General features: G+C 44.2%; 1 protein-coding gene across 11 annotated transcripts in view; it reads right to left on the bottom strand.

The window, feature by feature from the left end:
- Nucleotides 1-23,909, bottom strand: part of LOC143288597 (uncharacterized) — a 201,240-nt gene that overhangs the window by 48,771 nt on the left and 128,560 nt on the right. For all 11 annotated transcript variants that reach the window (XM_076597231.1, XM_076597224.1, XM_076597226.1 and 8 more), the window contains 11 exons: nucleotides 22,163-22,349; nucleotides 19,029-19,190; nucleotides 16,267-16,386; nucleotides 15,367-15,423; nucleotides 10,483-10,535; nucleotides 9,558-9,624; nucleotides 6,344-6,429; nucleotides 4,710-4,796; nucleotides 4,232-4,322; nucleotides 3,256-3,489; nucleotides 2,194-2,307 (listed from right to left, as the gene is read on the bottom strand). In XM_076597231.1, the coding sequence (XP_076453346.1) occupies nucleotides 2,194-2,307; nucleotides 3,256-3,489; nucleotides 4,232-4,322; nucleotides 4,710-4,796; nucleotides 6,344-6,429; nucleotides 9,558-9,624; nucleotides 10,483-10,535; nucleotides 15,367-15,423; nucleotides 16,267-16,386; nucleotides 19,029-19,190; nucleotides 22,163-22,349 (1,258 nt within the window). The remainder of the gene's footprint in view (nucleotides 1-2,193; nucleotides 2,308-3,255; nucleotides 3,490-4,231; nucleotides 4,323-4,709; nucleotides 4,797-6,343; nucleotides 6,430-9,557; nucleotides 9,625-10,482; nucleotides 10,536-15,366; nucleotides 15,424-16,266; nucleotides 16,387-19,028; nucleotides 19,191-22,162; nucleotides 22,350-23,909) is intronic.

The following is a 23,909-nucleotide window of genomic DNA, read 5'->3' as shown; positions in this document are numbered from 1 at the left end:
CCCTCTCAAAACCACACAGGCAACTGAATCTCTTTTAAGCACACAGACACACGTACACACACTTCTCTCTTAAACCACACAGGCAACTGAATCTCTTTTAAGCACAGACACACACACACACACACACTTCCCTCTCAAAACCACACAGGCAACTGAATCTCTTTTAAGCACACAGACACACACACACACACACTTCTCTCTCAAAACCACACAGGCAACTGAATCTCTTTTAAGCACAAAGACACAAACACACACACTTCTCTCTCAAAACCACACAGGCAACTGAATCTCTTTTAAGCACACAGACACACTCACACTTCTCTCTCAAAACCACACAATCGAAAACATCTTTCTGCAATGATGTGTAAACATCAACTTTCCAGTTTCTGACAGCAGATACCTATGTCCTAATCACATACAATGAATGACCATGTGGAGAACTTTTTCCATTCCTCTTTTTTCCTTCTTTTTCCTTTTATTTGTCCTATCATTTTGCACTGAGAGACTGACTGCCCAATTAGTGTTCACATCACGTTGACATCGCATTAGCATCCTGATATCAATAAAACAACAAGTCTATCGACATGAGATGTGCCGTTTTCTTTTGGTTCTGTGCAAACTCTTCCACTGCTGGCAATGACTGTTGACAGACCTGACATCAATAAAACAACTAGTCTGTCGACATGAGATGTGCCGTTTTCTTTTGGTTCTGTGCAAACTCTTCCACTGCTGGCAATGACTGTTGACAGACCTGACATCAATAAAACAACTAGTCTGTCAACATGAGATGTGCCGTTTTCTTTTGGTTCCGTGCAAACTCTTCCACTGCTGGCAATGACTGTTGACGGACCTGACATCAATAAAACAACTAGTCTGTCAACATGAGATGTGCCGTTTTCTTTTGGTTCCGTGCAAACTCTTCCACTGCTGGCAATGACTGTTGATGGACCTGACATCAATAAAACAACTAGTCTGTCGACATGAGATGTGCCGTTTTCTTTTGCTTCCGTGCAAACTCTTCCACTGCTGGCAATGACTGTTGACGGACCTGACATCAATAAAACAACTAGTCTGTCGACATGAGATGTGCCATTTTCTTTTGGTTCCGTGCAAACTCTTCTACTGCTGGCAATGACTGTTGATGGACCTGACATCAATAAAACAACTAGTCTGTCGACATGAGATGTGCCGTTTTCTTTTGCTTCCGTGCAAACTCTTCCACTGCTGGCAATGACTGTTGATGGACCTGACATCAATAAAACAACTAGTCTGTCGACATGAGATGTGCCGTTTTCTTTTGGTTCTGTGCAAACTCTTCCACTGCTGGCAATGACTGTTGACAGATGTCAAGATCACTGACAAACAAGACAAAGCTCTGTCAGCTGTTCATGTCATCAAAGGCATCAACACTCAAATCCAATCACTACCCCTAAAAGTGTGCATGCCCTTTTTTTTTCCCCCTTCATATTTTTCAAGAAGTTCGAAGCACCCTTTTTGACAGTTTGGTTACAGTCCTCTTACTAGTCTTTGCATAATTATCAGTCAAACTGACCAGGTTTATCAATCCTGAGAAGAAGACTGTAATGGTTTTCTTTCATGTGGTTTGACGACTCATCCACCTGTTAAACAAGCAGTGTTGTATTTTCCAGGTAAAATCTCTACGACTTGTCACACAGTGACCGTCAGAATCACATGTGGCACACACTTGGTTTGTTCTTGAGAGGACCGGCTGTGTGAATCAAACTACTTCTGAGGTGATCTTGCAAAAACACATTCCGAAGTATGAGAAAAGGAAAAGAAGCCTTGATGCCAAAAACGAACATACGCACTATTCGCTATTCCTCGGTTCATCAGACTCAAAAATTGCTTAAGCCCCCCACCCTGCACCCCCCCACCCTCCACACCCTCCCTGTCCCTAAGCAAAAGACCATGCACTGCTATTGTTCTCAGAACACATACGGCTGATATGTTGTGACTGACTTCAACTTATCACGCACGCTGGAATTGAAAAAAAAAAAAAAAAAAAATCAGCTGGTGACTTTATTCAGCAACATCACAGACACTTGCAAATGCTTGACACAGCAGCCAACACTAACAACACAGGATAAAAAAACGGTTGTAATTTCCATCACTGTATGTATTTTCTAACCAGAGAAGAAGTGGAAAAAAAAAAAAAAAAGTATTATTTCTTACCTGAGACTTCTGCAGAGCTTTCTTGTTTCTCTTCATGTTCTGCTTCCTAAGAAGTTGTTTGTAGTTCTCGCCCTTCTTGCTGAGGTAGTAGAACTGGATACACTCCGCTACGTTCTGCACACACACACATTGTCCACACCTCCACCGTCACTGTCAGCTGGTAATCACAAGCTTCCTTTCCTTTCCTTTCTCATTTTAAATATTATTTCATAATAAATGTGCATGGAGTGTATTTTTTCCCCCATTCTGATATCTCAACTAAATGCATTTAAACCCTGCCGGAGTCTGCACCAGTGGGTCATGGTATAATATGTGTAATAAAACGCGGTTAGTTTTTGCTCGTTTTTAAAATGTAATCAAGGCACAAGCACGAACATATATTTGTACAAACGTGAACACACCCAGACACATAAGCATACACACATACACATGCATAACGTTCATGTGTATACAAATAAATAAAATCTTAAGTAACTCAAACTGTCATGTAAACAACACAGAACAGACACATACACAATCATGCTCTTCCCTCCTCTCTTATACCCTCCACACACACACACACACACACACACACAACACAACACAACACAACACACACACAACAACATAACACAAACAACAACAACAACACACACACACACACACACACACACACACCACACAACACAACACAACACACACACAACAACATAACACAAACAACAACACCAACACACACACACACATACACATGTGTAACAAAACACACACACACACAAAGACACACACACACACATACATATACCAACTATCCCACCCCCACCCACACAAACGCCCCCCACCCCCAACCCCCACCTCAACAACATTAAAAAACGCTCACATTAAATTATGTTACTGAATGTGCCGTTGTTCTGCTTACATTATGTTGCTGTGGACTTGTCAGTATTCAGAACATCATCACGTCTTTACCCCTGTACCTTCCAATGCAACAAAGTATACACATTTTGTATCCGAAAACCTTTGTCTGAATAAAAAAAAAAAAAATGTTGGGGAGAAAAAAAAAATCAAACAAAAACCGCTCACCTTCTGAGGTAGGTAAGAGGCGATGGCAGCAAAGTTCTTGGGGTGCTGAAGGTACTTCTCCTTGAACACCCGTTTCTCGTGGTCGGTCCAGCGCACTGAGTTCAGCTTCTCCTTGTGGGCCGCCATGGGGTCTTCAACCAGCCCGTTGTTGTTCAGGAAGCGCATGCTGCGCTGCCTGGCGTCCAGCATCATGGGGGGAATCACCGCCAGCATCCGCATCTTCTTGTCTTCCTCCTGCGGAAAACCGTTTCAGGTTCATCAACACTTTTTTTTTTTTCTTTTTTTTTTTCTTTAACAGAATAAAATAGGATCAAATAGAATGGAATGGAAAAGGACAGAATAGAATGGAATGGAACAGAATCAAATAAACAAGAAAGACAGAACAGAATAAACTGAATAGAACAGAATAAACTGAAAAGAATAGATATAGATAGAATACATCTTTATTATACCAAGTGCACCAGGGTCACAAGGAATACTGGGGGGGGGGGATGGGAGGGGGAGGTGCAGGGGACGGGATAGTGCACACCTGTACTATCTCCCCCCCCCCCCCCCCCCCCCCCCCCGACACCCTCACCCTCCACCCCCCTCCCACCCCCCAAACCTCCACCCAAAAAAAAACAACAAAAAACATACACCTGTACCAAAAAATTGTCAGTTACAGAAACTCTTCAAGCATCCATTCTCAATTATCTACACATCAAGTGACACAAAGAGTGAGTGAGTGAGTGAGTGAGTGAGTGTGTGTGTGTGTGTGTGTGTGTCAGCGTGTATGTGTGTGTGTCTGTGCGTGTGTGTGTATGTGTGTGTGCGTGCGTGTGTGCGTGTGTGTGTGTTTGTGAGTGAGTGAGTGAGTAAGTGAGTGTGAGCGTGAGTGTGAGTGTGTGTGTGTGTGTGTGTGCATGCAGGTTCCACTGTGTGTGTGTGTGTGTGTGTGTGTGTGTCCCCCCCCCCCACCCCCACCCCTCTCTCTCACCTCCTGCTCATGCAGTCCATCCATGATCTGCTCGAACTCCGCCTCACTGCGAGCATAGGCGGGGCCAGTGGAACTGCGAGCGTTGACTTTGCTGCAGGGAAGCAAACATCTACCCATCAAGTGAGAACATACACGGAGCTGTCATATGTAATCATAATGATAATAATCATCATAATAATAACAACATTATTATTATCACTATCATTAATATCATTATTCTTATAGCGCTGAATCTTGTGCAGAGACAAATCAAAGCACAAGTATTTTCAATTTTTTTTTTTTTTCTGCAAAGCTCTTTTCTTCCTAAAATTGTACAAAAACATTAAAACAAAAGTAACAAATACACTAAATAATCTACACAGCGAAAGAAAAAGCTCTCCCGTACCAAAGCTACGGCAGAAGAAATGATTACGCAGCAACAGACAAGAGGGCATAAGACAACATGCCCAACCACACAATCATAAGGCATATACAGTACCTTGCAAAGCGTTCCTGAACTTCTCGGCTTTTCTTTATTTCAGGGAAGATCTTTTCAAAGTACTCCCGATTGCGTGCATCCTTTTGTCTGAAAAAACCAAAAAGGTACGTTCATGAAGTCTTGAAAAAGGCAATGTCATGAAGTCTTGAAGTTTCCAGTGGCAGACTCGTCCTTTCAAAAGTACCCGACAAAGGAAACATGCAACAGAGTCCACAGTAACATTTCAAAATGGGTCACTGGATGATGACAAACACTGACCCATCAAGTGAGAACAAGTGTGTGTGTGTGTGTGTGTGTGTGTGTGTGTGCATTTTACTTATATATACGATTTATTCCTTGATGTTTTTATTTATGTATTGTTGTACAATACCTTATGTCTTAATGTGCATGCGTATGTGTGTGTGCGTGGACGCATGCGTGCGTGCGGGCATGTCATTTTTAGTAATCTATACCCTTTTCTGTTGGATGTTTTCATTTGCTAATATTGTTGTGCAATACCCTATTGTCTTAACTTGAGTATGTGCGTGTGTGTGTGTGTGGGGAGGGGGGGGGGGTAAGTGTGTTGTCAGCTATTGGGACTTCTTATTTGACTAGTTTTAATTTCTTCTTATGTTGCGCATGATGATTTTATGCCAGTGTTTACAACGAGCCTGTGATTGCACAACTTAATTTCCATGTGGATTAATAAAGTGTTTTTGACTGATTGACTGACTGACTGACCAGTAACTTTTTTTTTCAAGAAGAAACAAGATGATAACACACACACAAAAAAAAAGAACCAGTAAAAACTGAAGTGAAACCCTGAATAATGACAACACAGAGCAGCGTTTTTCTTTTCTTTTCCTCAGGAAGAAACATGATGATGAAACAAAAAAGCAGAAGAACTGTACCTGACACACTTAGCTGGCCCGTTTCACCGGGTATGCTAGCACATGAACACAAGCACAACAAACATTCAATCCACAGTCCCTCTTCCAACCTCATCGGTCGGTCTCTCTCTCCCCAACATACAGTCAAAACAGGAACACATTTACACATAGATCGGGGAGTTTCACAAAGCAATCTTCTCCACAGATATTAAAATAAAACAAGAGAGGCAAGGCCTTCAAGACTCACTTGTGATAAATTAAGTCCCCTAGCATTAATTACAGAGTAATTCCCTTTTTTACTATCTGCACCAAAACGTTTGCAAAATAAATAAAAATTCCATGCTTAGCAAAAGAAGTTGCTGTTTGAACAAAAAAATGATAATAATGACTCCTCTTGTTGTTGTGTCAGAATAAGAGGTCAAAGTGCCAAGTTTAGAGAATACAAAAAATATAAATATAGCAGTAAATGCAGTTTGCATATAATTCAGCTTCTTTTTTTAATTTTTTTGTGCCCATCCCAGAGGTGCAATATTGTTTTAAACAAGATGACTGGAAAGAACTGAATTTTTCCTATTTTTATGCCTAATTTGGTGTCAACTGACAAAGTATTTGCAGAGAAAATGTCAGTGTTAAAGTTTACCACGGACACACACGCACACACACAGACAACCAAGCACCAGGTTAAAACATAGACTTACTTTGTTTACACAAGTGAGTCAAAAATTATAATAAAAAGAACACATAAAAAAAGGTTGCTCAACCCACTTGCGTTTGGCACTGTTTTCTATCTTCTCCATCTTCTTCAGCCATCTCTGCATCAACTGATCGTAGCGGTCAGTCAGGTACCGTTCCTGCAAGCACACACACACACACAAAGGAAAAAAACATTATAGCTGGTGGAAAGACTACGTAAAACTGTGTGTGTTTACATGTTCTGTGCATGTACATGCGCATGCTGAGTGTGTTCTGTGCATATATGTGCATGCTGGTGAGTAACAATGTGTATATGTCCATGAGAGGTAACATTCACACTGATGTTATGTGTGGCAAGTCCTGCTTTGAACAGAACAGCACTCTTAACGGTGTAACCTTTTTTTCATTTATTTCTTCATATACAGTATCAGACACCATGTTATAAACGCTTTACAGTCATTTGCATAGCAGGCTGCTAACCTGGGTAGAGCCCAGTGAGAACTGCCTTCAGGTGCTCATCATTAGTTTCCGATGGCATTCAGTTAGGCTTTGCTCTCTCTCTCTCTCTCTCTCTCTCTCTCTCTCTCCCCCCCCCCCCCCCCCCCCCAACCCTCACAAACACACAAAAGCAATGAAACAGAATAAGATGTGACAATGGGCAACAAAACAGAATGCTGTCAACAACTCCCCTCCCCCCAACACACACACACACAAATGAAAACCTTTATCATTACAGTCAGAGCAACAGCCTGCTTTTCACCCCCACCCCCACCACTAACCTCCACCCCTGGCCTTCACTCCCTCAGTTCCCCCCCCTCCAGACCCCCACCCCCACCCCCCCACTCCACCCATCCTTCACCTACTCCTGCCACAGGTCAGCAGCTCTTGCACACCCTTTCCCCACAACAACAACAATGGAGAAAAAAAAAAAAAAGAAAAAACAAGGACAAAAACTGGGACAGGGGGCAAGGCAACTATATCACATGCCTGCACTTCCTCAAACGCAGTTCACCCACTCGCTTGCTCTCTCTCTCTCTCTCTCTCTCTCGCTCTTGCTCTCTCTCTGCACTGCAGGAAATGAACCCAGATGATGACGACACACAAGGCAAGCCTTCAGTCAGTCAGTCAGCCAGGCCCAGGCAGTGGGAAGGAAGGAAGGAGGGAGGAAGTAAGGAAGAATGGGGGGATGGGAAATAGCCACAAAAAAAAAAAAAAAAATCTGTCCTGGGGACACCTGGATGGCGGAAGAGGTGTGTGGGGGGCGACTGTGCTGGGGGGGTAAGGATGGGGAGGGGACCCCTATCTGGGCATTTGGTGGCTGTCAGGACAGGGAATGTGGGGAAGTTAAGGAGGAGGTAGGGGGTGGTGGAGGGAAAGGATGGGGGTGGGGGGTGGGGGGTGGGGGCAAGATCATGGTGACATGCAGCTGTCTGTCTGCCACCTGGTGCTGTGAGGTCAGACAGTGCATCACACCAGATGCGTTCTTAGTGACTCAAACATAATAAATCAAACCCCACAACTTCAGACCTTCACCACTACAACATGAACTCTGTGGTTTGAGGGTGATGATGAGGTAAAGGGGATGAAGGGGGATGGGAAAGGGGGGGAACAGGGGGGTAGGGGGGGTCAGAGAGGGTTGCACTAAAAGCAAGGCTACCAAGACAATGGGATTGTTGTCCAATACCTGAAAACGTGTGTGTGTGTGTGTGTGCGCGCGTTTGTGTGTGTGTGTGTGTGTGTGTGTGAATGACACAGTTAGCCCACAAACTGAGTCATCATGGGCAGCCACAGAGACAAACGTACAGCCAGCCAGCCAGCCAGCCAGCCACATCAGAATGTTAAGCTGTGTGTACACGCCTCAAGTCTGTTTACTCAAACAAAAGTATGAACTTTGTGCTCAACAAAAAAATCAATACGGGTGCAATCCACTTCAAACTGCTTCAACACCAACCAGCACTGTCCTCCTCATACATGCACTGGCATGTACATGCATTCATGTACCTGGATACATACAAAATTTTCCGCAAACACACGCGCACACACACACACGCCATGCCCCCCTCCCTCTCCCCAAGTCTGACCCTACGCACACATTACATGTTTAATATCACTCGAAGCGAAAGAGCATAAAAATTTACATAGACTGGAACAGGTAAACAATATTCATAGGTGAGAAAAGAAAAAAGTTTAAAAAAAAAAAAAAAAAAAAAAAGGGGGGGGGGGGAATCGCGAAGGGTTTTGTCACCAATAAGCTTCCAAACACCATCTCCTGTGGATATCTTACACAACCCCTTCCAGCAAGATACTTCTTGTGTACCTCTTTCTGTTTTTTGACTTCTTAAAAAGCCTGTTTACTCCGACATGGATGGATAAAAATGTTAATGAAACAAGCTGCAAAATCATTTCTCCCCACACTGACTCCTGTCTGTTTCCACCCTCATCCCGTTCCTTTTATCTTTTTTTTTTAATGTCTGGTTAAGTAAAGAAATACCTATGCTAATAAGAAAAGAAAAAAAATCAGGAATGGACCAAAATGACGATGCCAGATCTCCTCACGACAGCTGCCAACAGAACGGCGTGGCGAGCTATGACATCTTCCTCATGTCCCCCCAACGACCCCAGCAGTCGAAGGAATGAGTGAGTGTGAAGTAAAGAAATACCTATGCTAATAAGAAAAGAAAAAAAAAAGAAAAAAAAAGAAGAAATGTTTTTTTCATTTTGGGTTTTGAATGTGGGGGATAAAACCAGGATGAATGGGTGTAAAGGTGAAAAAGAGTTCATACAAACAGAAAGAAAAGAAAATTGCACAGAGGAAGCAAAGCAAATCAAAGAGATGAACAAAAACCGAGGAGACTGGGAATAAATTTAAAAAAAACAAAAACAAAAAAACAACTCTTCATGTGGGCAATCTGAAGGGGAAATGTGGACACTTATGCGTGCAATTATCAGCATGTATGTGCACAGCTCAAACGATGGGTACAACTGCATGCAAGAGAAAAGTATACACACACCCATGTGACCTCTTGCCCATGTATTTATCAAGAATGACATGCACACAGGGCCACACTGTTTGCCGAAGGAAATAACCATGAACCTTGCAACTTCCCTCAGACTCGCAAATCAGTGCAGTCAATCTCTCTCTCTTTCTCTCAACTCTCATTTTCTCTCTCTCTTTCATTCACACACACACACACACACACTCACACACACACACACACACACACACACACACACACAAAGCACAATGTACACACATAATTCAACATATTTAAATAAAATGTCTTACCCGAATACGACGAGCCTGATGCCTGCGTTTTAGGTGCATAATGAGTCGTTTACGGAACTCTTGATGCCTGAAAAAACAAAAAGGAAAAAACTTGATTTAGTAATATTTCAAAAAATCATGATGATTAATAAACACAGCAAATTCACATCTTTATGGCGAGTGTGGTGGTGTGGCATGACACTGACGTGGTGTAAGGTGATGTAATAAATTATGATGTGCTTGTGAGCATGCATGTATATTTATATGTACACCCTATTTTTCCACTTCTTTGACTCTGTGCAGAGTGACTTGGGTGCCACAGAGCAGAACTGCTCCACCAGAGTCCTCCAATGTGTGTGTGTACAACACACGTAATAATACAAACAAATAAATAATAGTGGGCAGTGCAGACAAAGCACTCCCTGAAGGACACATGGTCAGAAGCATTGACACTGCGTATCTTCTTCTTCTTCTTCTTCTTCTGCGTTCGTGGGCTTCAACTCCCACGTTCACTCGTATATACACGAGTGGGCTTTTTACGTGTATGACCGTTTTTACCCCGCCATGTAGGCAGCCATACTCCGCTTTCGGGGGTGTGCATGCTGGGTATGTTCTTGTTTCCATAACCCACCAAACGCTGACATGGATTACAGGATCTTTAACAAGCGTATTTGATCTTATGCTTGCGTATGCACACGAAGGGGGTTCAGGCACCAGCAGGTCTGCACATATGTTGACCTGGGAGATCGTAAAAATCTCCACCCTTTACCCACCAGGCGCCGTCACCATGATTCGAACCCGGGACCCTCAGATCAAAAGTCCAACGCTTTAACCATTCGGCTATGGCGCCCGTCAACACTGCGTATCAAAGCCAGTCTTACTTCACCACCCACAGATCTTTCTCACACACTTTCTCCATACAGGCAGTACACAATTCTCTACTCACGTGCGCTTGTTCTCCCGATACACTTGTGTGTCAGACGGCTGATGGTACAGAGGCTGCAACATGAAAACCACACAGGTGACACGGTGCTCAACCCCATCTCATTATCCAAAACTAGCAAGTGACTACTGTCTCCCCCTCCCCCTCCCACCCCCCGTTGAATGACAAGGTTCCTACAGACCTGACCAAACAGTTTCCAAACTTTTTCCTTTTTTCCAGACCAGAATAAGAATTCTCCATCACAAACACAGGCCAAACTGAATCAAAACGAACACACGCACAGGCACACACAGGCACACATGTCTGATATTACTGGACTGAAAAAACAAAATCCTAACAAAACTGTAAAGAAAAAAGAGTGGGGGCAGGGGATGAAAGAGAGATGAAGGCAGGGCAGGGTAGGGGAAGAGAGGGTGTGTGTGTGCATGTTAGGTTACAGATACACGACAGTGGTGAAAGATAGACAAAATATCTAATATCACAAACATTCAAATATAAAATATCTAATGTCACACACAATCTAATTACACACATCTAACATCACACAAAATCAAATACGACAATGTGACTAGACATTAAAAGAAAGGAACACTACTATACTAACAAACACACACAGACACACACACACACACACACAAAAGCACACACACACACACACAAGCACACACACACACACAAGCACACACACATACACAAGCACACACACACACACACACACACACACACACAAAAGCACGTACACACACACTCTCTCTCTCTCTCTCTCTCTCTCTCCCATCCCCTTCTCACATCAAACAGTACCAAAAAAAACAACAACAAAAAACAACAAAACATACACTGGTAAAGTACAATAGAACACAAAACAACTGAAACCACACACACACACAAAAAAAAAAGGATTGAAAAACATCCATTGTGAAAGAAAGAGACAAAGCAATAAAAATGAAACAGATATTCAGTGGAAGGGGTGTGGAATGGTGGTGGTGTCCGAGGAAGGATACCCAAATGCATCAGTGGAAAACCGCAACTAAAAATTCAAAAGAAAAAACAAAAACAAAACAATAATAATATGAAAAGAAATATTGTAAATTCTGAATATTTACACCATATTTATCTCAGATTTTCCCATTGATTATAATTTTCTTCTTCAATTTGCTGATCATCTGCTGATCCACCATTTCACCCCCATATCCTCTTTTTTCCCCCCCTACTTGTGGTCAGGAATGAGAATTATCAGCAACTTTAACAACAACAACAACAAAAGTGAATGCTTCATACATAACTAACAAGGTCAATGTAAACCGGAACATGACTGCATACGGACTATTTATACTAACGGCTATGGCAGCGCCCTTTAAACCGGAAAACGGCCTATAATGAAGTTGTGGATACATCCACAGATACACCGACGGAAGGAAGAGGAGGAGAAGCAGAAAAAAAAATAGTACAAAAAGAATGGACTGAATGAATGAAAAAAGAAAGAAAAAGAAAGAAAAAGTAAAAACACAACTTCCTTACAAAACAAAACAAAACAAAACAATAACAATAACAAACTGGAACAGCCTTCCTGCTGAGACTGCTCTCAGCACAACCCTGGAAGGCTTCAAATCCCGAATCTGATTACCTCCCCCCCCCCCCCTCCCCCCCCATCCCCTGGCCCAGAAAAGAGCAGTAAAACTCTTAAAATTGGCCCGAGGAAAACAGGGAACTAAAAACAAACAACTGAAAAGGTATTGTAAATTTCTAGGACATACTCCCTTTTCTTTTTTATTATTTGTCAAACCTATGAAATCAGGAAGTATACTAGTTTCAAAAACAAAAGCAAAAACCAAAAACAAAAAAAAAAGTTGTCATGGAACTACTTTCTCTCCACTTTGACTTGAGCAGACACAATAAACTTCACACCCTGACCTTTTTCTTCAACTAACAGGAGGAGTTTGTATTATACTGCATGTTTGGTGATACATATACTTACCATGTCACACTGATGCAAACTAGGCCTATCGGTTTGCTCTGCCTGGCCAAATTTCACGTGGCTAACAGTGAAAAGACGCCCCTCTTTGCCTGGTCCGCTCTTAGCCAATCAAACGCCTCTAAAAGCTATAAGCGCTGAACCATTCCTTTGGCCAAGGCTCTCCACGCCATTAACTACTTTCTTTCTTCCTTCCTTCCATCATCTTTCTTCCTTCCATCCATCATTTTAACCCCTTCCCATCCCTCTAAAAACCATGCCCCCCCACCCACCACCAATTAAATCCATCATCTTCTCCATCCTAAAAATGTCACTGACCCATGTCCTTTTTTTTTTCTTTCCTTCATTCATTCTTCTTGTTCCTGTGAGAAAAAACACTCCCCGAGTGCCAAATATTTTAGACTGAGACACTCTCAGTCACATGATTCAGTTTGCTTCAGAACAACACAGTACACTCAGCCAAGGGGGGTGGGGGTGGGGGAGTTAGTCAAGGGGGGAGAGAAAGCAGGAAAGTTGGTTGCAGCTGACAAACTTTTGTGACAATGTGAAAAACAGTTCATTCAACATGACCCCTCCATGCTGACAAAAAGTCGCCTACAGTGGTGGGTGAACTGTCCCGGGTCGACTACAGCTGCCCTGCCTATGGTGGAGATGAGGGAGACTAATAACAACATGATACAACAAAAGAGACTGAAGCAACCCCATCCCCCCACACCCCCTGCCCTCCCACTTACACCATCCATCCTCCCTAAAACCAGCCAACCACGACTCACTCTGCACTCTTTTCACCCCACTCCAGGCCCTTCAAGTAAGGGAAACAGGAAGGAGGAAAAAGACACCACCATCTGGTACCACCACCCCTCCAACCCGCCCATCAACCACCACCACCACCACCACCACCTTCCTCTCAAACCTTTTATCACCCTCAGGGACAGAGGAGGAGGCAGAGGAAATCGAAATCGAAATCGAACTTTTTTTATTGAGGGAAAAGGAATAGGCACTTATCGGCCTGATTTCATCCTACCCTCGTAAAGAAAACGTATAAACTAATCTAGGAAATACAAGAAGACTGAAAAAAGGAGGAAAAAGAACCCAAAAAACACTGCATGGCAACAACAACAAGAACAATAAATGGCATAGAAAATACACAATTCCCCACAAAATAACATAGTATGCTTTTGCATGAAGGAGAGAGGGAAGAAGACGGTAAGAGAGGAAGAGATACGAAGAAGGAAAGAGAGGAAAACTGTTGAGAGTGAGAGAGTGAGTGAGAGAGAGAGGGAGGAAGAGAGGGAGGAGGGAGGGAAGGAGGGAGGGAGGAAAGGAAGAGAGGGAGGGAAGGAGGAAGGGAGGAAAGGAAGAGAAGGAGGGAGGGAGGAAAGGAAGAGAGGGAGAAGGGAGGGAAGGAGGAAGGGAGAGGAGGAAGAGAGGGAGAAGGGAGGGAAGGAGGAAGGGAGGAAAGGAAGAGAGGGAGAAGGGAGGGAAGGAGGAAGGGAGAGGAGGGAGAGAGGGAGAAGGGAGGGAAGGAGGAAGGGAGAGGGAGGGAGAGAGGGAGAAGGGAGGGAAGGAGGAAGGGAGGAAAGGAAGAGAGGGAGAAGGGAGGGAAGGAGGAAGGGAGAGGAGGAAGAGAGGGAGAAGGGAGGGAAGGAGGAAGGGAGGAAGGAGAGAGGGAGGGAGGGAGGGAAGGAGGGAGGGAGGAAAGGAAGAGAGGGAGAAGGGAGGGAAGGAGGAAGGGAGGAAAGGAAGAGAGGGAGAAGGGAGGGAAGGAGGAAGGGAGAGGAGGAAGGGGGTTGCAGAGAAGATAGATGGTGGAAAGAGCATCACATCCATTCTTGCAACAACAACAACAACAAACAAAAAGAAAGAAGAAAAAAAAAGAAAAGAAAAGAAAAAGAAAATCAGCTGAGAGGTTTGACCCCATGTGTGCACCCCTTGCCCCAGGAATGCACTCCACGCAGTCGCTTCCTTGTCATCCACACCCCTCTCCTCCACAACCACTTCCTCCTCAACTCCCTCCCTCCCTCCCACTTCCTCTCTTTCTTTCTTTCTGTTCAATGTAATATGTAAGCGCGTATGTCGATTTTTTTTTTCTGCAACGTAATTTGAAATCTATCTACAAAATATTATGCTTTGGCGTTGTCTGTTTGTTATATTTTCCCCTTTTCATGATGGCATGATAGAAACAAGCCAACTGTGCTTATCAGACCTGTGCCCCAACCATTGCCCTTGCATGAAAATTTTGTGTCATCTAAACGGCTTACACGTTCCTCCTACACATGCATAAACCACTAGCAAAAGGAATAAACTTCTACAGTATTTCCAGTTGTGTCATCATGTGTCAATTCAGAGGGGGGTTTGGGGGGGTGGGGGGGGGGGGGGGACCCGGTCAATTTCAGCATATTTTCTTTGTTTTTTCCCCCCATCAGTATGGCAGGGGACCCTGCCAATGCTGTAAACTCCCTGGGGCTGAAATGGGTTAACCGTCAGTACTGCATAGAGTTACCCCTTCCTCATTCCCTTTATATCCTCCCCACACCCCTCCCCACACACACCTCCCTAAATTAATTCTCGAGCCTGGAGAAAAGGCAGGCAGGCGGGTGGTCCACCAGCGTGGACAATACAGTCAAAACACAGACCCATCCAATCAATCGTGTTTGGGCCCCAAAGCAACAGGGGGGGGGGGGAGGGGGGGGGGGGGGAGACTCTTAATCAAAACCCCTGTGAAGTCTGGCAACCTATGATGATGATGGTGGTGGTGGGATTGGTAGATGTTGGGAGGAAGCATTCCAGGGGTGGGGTGTGGGGGTTGGAGGGGTGAGGGTAGGACAAGGTTGTGTATGTATTCTTTCTTTCTTTCTTTCTTTTTTTTCTTCTTCTTCTTTCTTTTTTTATGAAGAAAAGAAAAACATACTAACCAGTTCAATCTTGGGGCCCAACTGTTCCAGCATTTTGTGAGCCGTTTCTGCTTTCCTCTGCAACGCAAAGCACACATAACTTAAACATACAGTACAAATTTATCCATGAACCTTTTTTGTAAAGAGACAAAAACCAAATAGCAACACAAAAGTTAACATGCACAACTGAACAAATAGGAAGGAAGCAACACACCACATATCAACAAACAGTACAACAAATAAACAGATGAATAAACGGAGGGAAGAAAATGAACCTTTAAAATGTATCCAGCAATGAGTTTTTCAAAAAAAATGTACCCAACATGAACCTTCAACAGAAATCTGAACACCTTTTGCACATTCATGGCACCTCAACACTTATACTAGCTGGAATCAAACTGAGCAAGACAGAGCAGACATGAAAGGAAATGGAGGGGGGGGGGGGGAAATGAGAGTGGTAATTTGTAAAGCATTGGAAAAAACAGAATGAACGCGTGCGTGCGTGCGTGCGTGCGTGGGTGTGGGTATGTGTGTGTGTGTGTGTGTGTGTGTGTGTGCACGTGCACGCGCATGCATGTGAAAAGCATAACTGAATCACAGAGGAAACGAATGATGAGCACCTAATTAGTAAAGGCAGCTGTCAATCAGCTTCACCCAAGCAAAGTTGTGCTAATGACTCCATGTTTGTAAACCCCTTCAGAGTTTGGTCTGTGACTGGAGACAAGTCAGAGTTAAGTATCAATAATAATGATGATGATAATTACATCATAATAACATAGCAATAATAATAATAATAATGATAATAATAATAATAATAGCAGTTATTTTCAAACTGCAACAGATTTCTCTCTGCGTGAAATGTGCACCACTGGATGACCGCCCACCAAGAGGAGCACGGATGGCACTGGCTGCCGCACCCACCCTGTTCTCAGCGTAGATGATCTGCGCCAGACTCTGGTTCTTGGTTTCTGGGGTGGGCAGCTCCGGGGTAGGCGGCTGCTTCTCTTCTGGTGCCTTGGCCGTTTGCAACTCCAACTGACGCTGCCAGGGGGTTAAACAGGTCAGTAGGTCCACAAGGTCAGGGGCCGGGCATCATGAAGCATTCCAAAATGAACAGTCAAATGCAAATCAGTGAATAACAACAACAACAAAAAAAAAAAGGTATCAATTCACTGAACCCTGAACCCCACCACTGCTCTGTGTGTCAAAATTTGTTTCTTCTTCTTTTTCTGCGTTCACTCGTATGCACACGAGTTGGCTTTTACGTGCATGACCATTTTTACCCCGCCATGTAGGCAGCCATACTCCGTTTTCGGGGGTGTGCATGCTGGGTATGTTCTTGTTTCCATAACCAACCAAATGCTGACATGGATTACAGGATCTTTAACGTGCGTATTTGATCTTCTGCTTGCATATACACACGAAGGGGGTTCAGGCACTAGCAGGTCTGTTCAATAAAACCATGTCCACATTCCTGCATTATGTGTTTTTCCACCATCAATGTGTTTGGGAAGTCTGCCAAGGTGGTAACCCCACCCCCCCCCCAAAGTATGCATTCTTCCGCATCAATGTGTTAGGGAAGTCTGCCAAGGCTGTAACCCCACCCCCACCCCCAGGGTTGAATGGGTTAAGTATGCATTTTGTTTTGTTGTCACCATTTTCTTCCACTGTCATTTCATGATTAAAATCAAAAGACAAAGTCACTCACTGATAGTGTCACTGTCACTGTCGTCGTCATAACCTTCATTATTAAAAAAACAATCAACTGATCAATCCCTTTCCTAGCTCAACAGTCAATTCAACCGAGATAAATCAAAAAGAAAAAAAAAACAGACTAATAAATCATCTAACATTATATGAATATGAATACTCTGTGTTCACTGACTTCTTCATCAAAAAGCTAATTCATCAATCTTTGAAGACAAGAACAGTGTTTTCTCCTCTTTTTTTTTCTTTTTTCTTTTCTTTTTCTTTTTTTTGTCTGGGGAAGGTCAGAAATGCACACACACAAGCACACACAAAAACCCTTCCCCATCTCTAGCTTAGCCCCCAACCAAACACAACAGTGAACACCCATCTCAAAAAAAAAAAGCTCAACAAAACCCTCACACCCACCTCTTTCTCCTTGACCTTGTTACAACAAAACCCTTTCTTCTATACCTTGTTGGCCAAAAAAAACCCCACCAAAAACCCTTTCTTCTTGAGTCTTGTTAGGACAAACCCCTCACACCCACCTCTTTCTTTCTGACCTTGTTACTGCAAATCCCTTTCTTCTAGACCTTGTTAGCAACAAAAAAACAAAAACAAAAAAGCACCTTTCTTCTTGCGTCTTGTTAGGACAAACCCCTCATGCCCACCTCTTTCTTTTTCACCTTGTTACTGCAAATCCCTTTCTTCTAGACCTTGTTAGCAAAAAAAACAAAACAAAAAAAAACACATCAAAAACCCTTTCTTCTTTACTCTTGTTAGGACAAACCCCACACGCCCTCCTCTTTCTTCTTGACCTAGTTACAACAAAACCCTTTCTTCTAGAACTTGTTAGCAAAAAAACAAAACAAAAAAAACACCAAAAACCCTTTCTTCTTGAGCTTGTTTCAACAAAACCCTTTCTTCTATACCTTGTTGGCCAAAAAAAACCCCACCAAAAACCCTTTCTTCTTGAGTCTTGTTAGGACAAACCCCTCACACCCACCTCTTTCTTTCTGACCTTGTTACTGCAAATCCCTTTCTTCTAGACCTTGTTAGCAAAAAAAACAAAACAAAAAAAAACACATCAAAAACCCTTTCTTCTTTACTCTTGTTAGGACAAACCCCACACGCCCTCCTCTTTCTTCTTGACCTAGTTACAACAAAACCCTTTCTTCTAGAACTTGTTAGCAAAAAAAAAAAAAAAAAAAAAAAACACCACCAAAAACCCTTTCTTCTTGAGCTTGTTTCAACAAAGCCCTGACACCCACTTCTTTCCTCTTGACCTTGTCACAACAAAATCCTTTCTTTTATACCTTGTTGGCAAAAACACACACACAAAAAAAGTTTCTCCATGAGTAATGACAAAACCCTCATGCCCACCTCTTTCCTCTTGACCTTGTTCCTGTAAAACCCTTTCTTCTAGACCTTGTTAGCAAAATAACCACACACACAAAAAAACTTTCTTCTTGAGCTTGTAATGACAAAACCCTCACGCCCACCTGATTTTTTCTTGACATTGTTCCTGCAAAACCCTTTCTTCTAGACCTTGTTAGCAAAATAACCACACACAAAAAAAAACTTTCTTCTTGAGCTTGTAATGACAAAACCCTCACGCACACCTCATTTTTTCTTGACCTTGTTCCTGCAAAACCCTTTCTTCTAGACCTTGTTAGCAAAATAACCACACACAAAAAAAAATTTTCATCTCCACCCTGTTGGGACAAACCCCCTCACGCCCACCACGCCCACCTCTTTCTTCTTGACCTTGTTACAACAAAATCCTTTCTTCTACATCATGTTAAAAAAAAAAAACATTAAAAAAAAACACTTTCTTCTACACCTTGTTGGGACAAACCCTTTACACCCACCTCTTTCTTCTTCACCTTGTTACAACAAAACCCTTTCTTCTATACCTTGTTAAACACACACACACACACACACACACAAAACCCACTTTCTTCTACACCTTGTTGGGACAAACCCCTCACACCCACCTCTTTCTTCTTCAGCTTGTTGATCTGCTGCTCCACAGAGGTGATCTCCCCATCCAGCTTGGAGATGTTCTGCAGCAGCTCCTCCTTGTACTGCCGGCTGGTGGAGTCTTCCGTGGGCAGAGTGGGCGAGATGGCCTCCACTTGAGGCATGTACGCCGGCTCCTGCCATAAGCGGGACTTCAGAGCTTCAGAGTAGGAAAGGCAGTAGACTTCAGAGTTTCAGAGTTAGGAGGGTTGGGGGGAGGTCAGTAGACTTCAGAGTTAGGAGGGGTTGAGCGAGTGCAATAGACTTCAAGAGTTTCAGAGTGAGGAGGGTTTGAGGGAGGGCAGTAGACCACTTTCAGAGTGAGGAGGGTTTGAGGGAGGGCAGTAGACCAGAGTTTCAGAGTGAGGAGGGTTTGAGGAAGGGCAGTAGACTTCAGAGTTAAGAGGGTTTGAGGGAGGGCAGTAGACCACTTTCAGAGTTAGAAGGGTTTGAGGGAGGGCAGTAGACTTCAGAGTTAAGAGGGTTTGAGGGAGGGCAGTAGACCAGAGTTTCAGAGTGAGGAGGGTTTGAGGGAGGGCAGTAGACTTCAGAGTTAATAAGGTCTGAGGGAGGGCAGCAGACCACTTTCAGAGTTAGAAGGGTTTGAGGAAGGGCAGTAGACTTCAGAGTTAAGAGGGTTTGAGGGAGGGCAGTAGACTTCAGAGTTAGGAGGGTTTGAGGAAGGGCAGTAGACTTCAGAGTTAAGAGGGTTTGAGGGAGGGCAGTAGACTTCAGAGTTAGGAGGGTTTGAGGGAGGGCAGTAGACTTCAGAGTTAGGAGGGTTTGAGGGAGGGCAGTAGACTTCAGAGTTAGGAGGGTTTGAGGGAGGGCAGTAGACTTCAGAGTTAGGAGGGTTTGAGGGAGGGCAGTAGACTTCAGAGTTAGGAGGGTTTGAGGGAGGGCAGTAGACCAGAGTTTCTGAGTAAGAAGGGTTTGAGGGAGGGCAGTACACCAGAGTTTCAGAGTGAGGAGGGTTTGAGGGAGGGCAGTAGACTTCAGAGTCAGGAGGGGTTTGAGGGAGGGCAGTAGACTTCAGAGTTAGGAGGGTTTGAGGGAGGGCAGTAGACTTCAGAGTTGGGAAGGGCTGAGGGAGGGCAGTAGACTTCAGAGTTAGGAGGGTTTGAGGGAGGGCAGTAGACTTCAGAGTTTGAAAGTTAGGAATGGCTGAGGGAGGGCAGTAGACTTCAGAGAGGAAGGGGCTGAGGGAGGGCAGTAGACTTCAGAGTTTCAGAGTAAGGAGGGGATTGAGGAAGAGGCGGGGCAGAAGGCGTGGGACTGAGCCAACAGATTCACTGTAAACTGATTCGCGTGCCTGCACGCATGTGTGTGTGTGTGTGTGTGGAGGGGGAGGGGGGGGGGGGCATGCTTGTTTGTGGGTGGGCACAGGTGCAGTCTATCAACATGGCCAGAAACATCCACCATCCTATTCGTCTATAAATTCCTCTCATGCAACAAGTGCCACAATGCCAATGTGCATGCTCTCTAGTGTTGTGGACTGACGGCTGGGAGGACGCAGGTTCGAATCCCAGTGGTGGTGGGTTTTTCAGCTAGCGACTGGCTCCTACCCAGAGTTGAGTGTGCTGTGGGCATAAATGGGGAGACTGGGACCACACAGTCGAGTGTCATCCACTTCAAGGATGCGTATTTGGGTGTGTTGCTCTAATTACCTGACCAACACTGCAAGTGTCTGTATCTCTCGGGCCTGGTTAACACCGGGATATCATTATTACAGGAAGCGTAGAGTACAGCCTTGTCACGTAGTCCCAAACCAAAATGGATCTCCATAGCAACATTGTCATCGTCATCCTCCTCCTCCTCCATCATCAATATAAACAAAACAGTCTCAAAGTCTGTGGCCTTTCAGGCCCTGTTCTCATGGTGACCTCAGTTTCGATACCCCTCCACTTTCGTGCTTGGGGTGAGTCCTGTCAATGTCTTCAGTGTCAGCAGATTCATGGGGGCTGTTGTTTGAGGGACGTGGTAGCAGTCTCCACTCTGGGAGGGACGCTCACTCAGTCTGGCTCCGTGACTAAGCCATTATTGTCGTTAGTAGGTGGTGTCCTAAGTACGTTAAATCAGAACAGGCACCACTGAACACCACCGAAGTAACTCAACAGCAGTGCAGGGTCTCCTTTAGTGTGTGGCCTCCTGGCAACCAAGCATTGATGGTTCCCTGCGGACTGCCGACGCCGGAACTGTGACGGACGAACTGGGTGTGGCTATGTATGGGGGAATCTAAATGAGCGGCATGGGAGTAATGCCAGTGAAACAGTGCAGATGATGGGGCAGCAAAAAAAAAAAAAAAAATTGTGCATTCTCTCAAACACATGCACACTCACACTCTCTCACACATACAGACACATTTGTCACACACGAATGCACATTCTCTATCACTTCAAAATCATACATAAAAACTCCTCTCTCTTTCTCCCCCCCACACCCACACACACATCTTCCCCTCAAACCTGGACACACACAGACACACATACAGATACAGACACACCAATGACACCCACACCCACATCCCTCCTCCACAAGGCTAGGCGCACGCACACACATACACACACACACACACACCACACACACAAACTCACTCATTCACACACTCTTTTACATTTATACTTTTCCTGAAGCCCCACACCCCCACCCCCCACCCCCCTCACACACACCACGCATGCATACACACACACACACACACACACACAGCTCATCCCTCAAGACTTGACACATGCACACATGCTCACACACACACACACACACAACACACACACAAACACACAAGCATGTACCTCTTCTTCTCAAGCTCACACACACACACACACACACACACACACACAAACACACTAGTGTATACCTCTCCTTCTCAAGCTGAGACACACACACACACACACACACACACACACGCAAGCGTATACCTCTCCTTCTGAAGCTCAGACACACACACACACACACACACACACACACACACACAAACCAACACACATACACACCAACCCCCCCCCTCCCCACCCACACCTACCCACCAACCCCCCCCCACCCTCCCCCCCACACACACACACCAACCCTCCCAGCCCTCCCCTTCTACCAACACACTACTTCCTCAGCTCACCCGCTTCACTTCCACATCCACATGGAGGGGCTGCGTGAGGTCCACGTGGCGCTCCCCACCCCCCACAGCCAGCCGTGCCCTCTTGGGCTGCGAGGCCGACCCCATGGCCCCATGGGAAGGGCCAGGCAGGTTGGGGGCCATCACGGCCAGGCTGTCCTTCCCGTAGTGGGGATAACTCTCTCCCCCTCTGTCAGCAGCAGCGCAGCAAAAAACAAAAAAAAACCACCAGAAGATAGTCACTTTGTACCCCCAAAAACAGAGTATGGCTGCCTACATGGCAGGGTAAAAACGGGCATACACGTCAAAGACCACTCATGTACATATGAGTGAACGTGAGAGTTGCAGCCCATGAATGAAGAAGACGACGATGGAAGAAGGTCACTTTGTGTGTTAAAGTGAATGTGTGTGTGTGGAAAAAATAAAAAGATTAAAATAATGACTTTAATATGATTCTTGTTAACTGACTCTACCCCAGGTTCGAGTTAACTCGTACCATGATTACTTCCCCAAGTACGAGTATTCTCATACCAACAAACTGTTCTAATTCCATTCATTCTTGTTTAGTACAGCGGGCATTCTAAACTGAACCTTTTACTAAGTCTGGAAGCATGAAAATGAAGCGCTGTTTGACCGATCAGATCAACAATTCTCCATTGATGTTCGCTGTTTTAATGAACCACCCTGTTTTGGTTTTTTTTCTGCAGTAGTCTCATGCAATGCTGATTCAGAGGAGTTGTAACAGACATGTAACTGTAGGTTGGAATGGGTTAACCCCTGGACCGCTGCTGAAAAGTATGTTTATCAGTGAAATAAAACTGGAGCTTACGGGTTACCATACTTTCTCAGGACTTCCTCCTCTTGGGAACTATATGACATTCATTCAGCAAGATCTGTGACACCACTGGTAAGTTCAATGCACAAAGCAGATGAAACGGAACTTCAATCATCAGTCAAGGGGTTGATAATAAAAAATCAAAAGAAACAACGAGAAAGACTATACATTATTTATATCACATGTCTCTGTTCCATTCATATATATATACTTCACGTCTCTGGGTCATGGGTCAATGATCTTCCGTGGTTCACAAGCCATCAAAAAGGTCAGACATAATTGTGGATAGATGTTAAGCAAAAGAACAAACACAAACATATGCACACTCATAAAGCAAAAGAATACACACACATACACACACACACACAAATGAATGAACACACACATACACACAAAGCGAGCAAAAGAACAAACAAACACACACACAAATACACACATACAAAGCAGAAAAACACACACTCACTCGTTCAAACACACACACACACACACACACACACACAATTTTTTTGGTGGTTGTTATTACCCTTTGTTTTATTGGCCAAGCAGAGCAAACCGATAGGCCTAGTTTACATCAGTTTGACATGGTACAGTATATGACACCAAAACATTTCTTCTCACCCGAACACATGGGGTTCAAATCTGGTTAGGACTTTTTTTTTTTTTCTTTTTTTTTTTTTTTAACCCGAAGCTTTATAATAACAAATACAGAACACATTTTAACAATTAGATTTTTTTTTTTAAGTGTATCACAAGTGGCGTGTAGACACTGCAAAAGACAGTTCTACAGGGAACGCTAGAGGGTGGTAGGCGAAGAGGGAGGCAAGCCAAATGCTGGATGGACAACATCAAGGAATGGACCAATATGGATAGCGCTACGCTGATACGACAGGCAGAAGATAGAACCGGATGGCGTCG

The sequence above is a fragment of the Babylonia areolata genome, chromosome 12 (genome assembly GCF_041734735.1).
Source record: "Babylonia areolata isolate BAREFJ2019XMU chromosome 12, ASM4173473v1, whole genome shotgun sequence".
NCBI classification, from domain to species: domain Eukaryota; kingdom Metazoa; phylum Mollusca; class Gastropoda; order Neogastropoda; family Buccinidae; genus Babylonia; species Babylonia areolata.
Note: the sequence above shows the minus strand (reverse complement) of the source record. Positions and strands in the feature narration are given on the sequence as shown.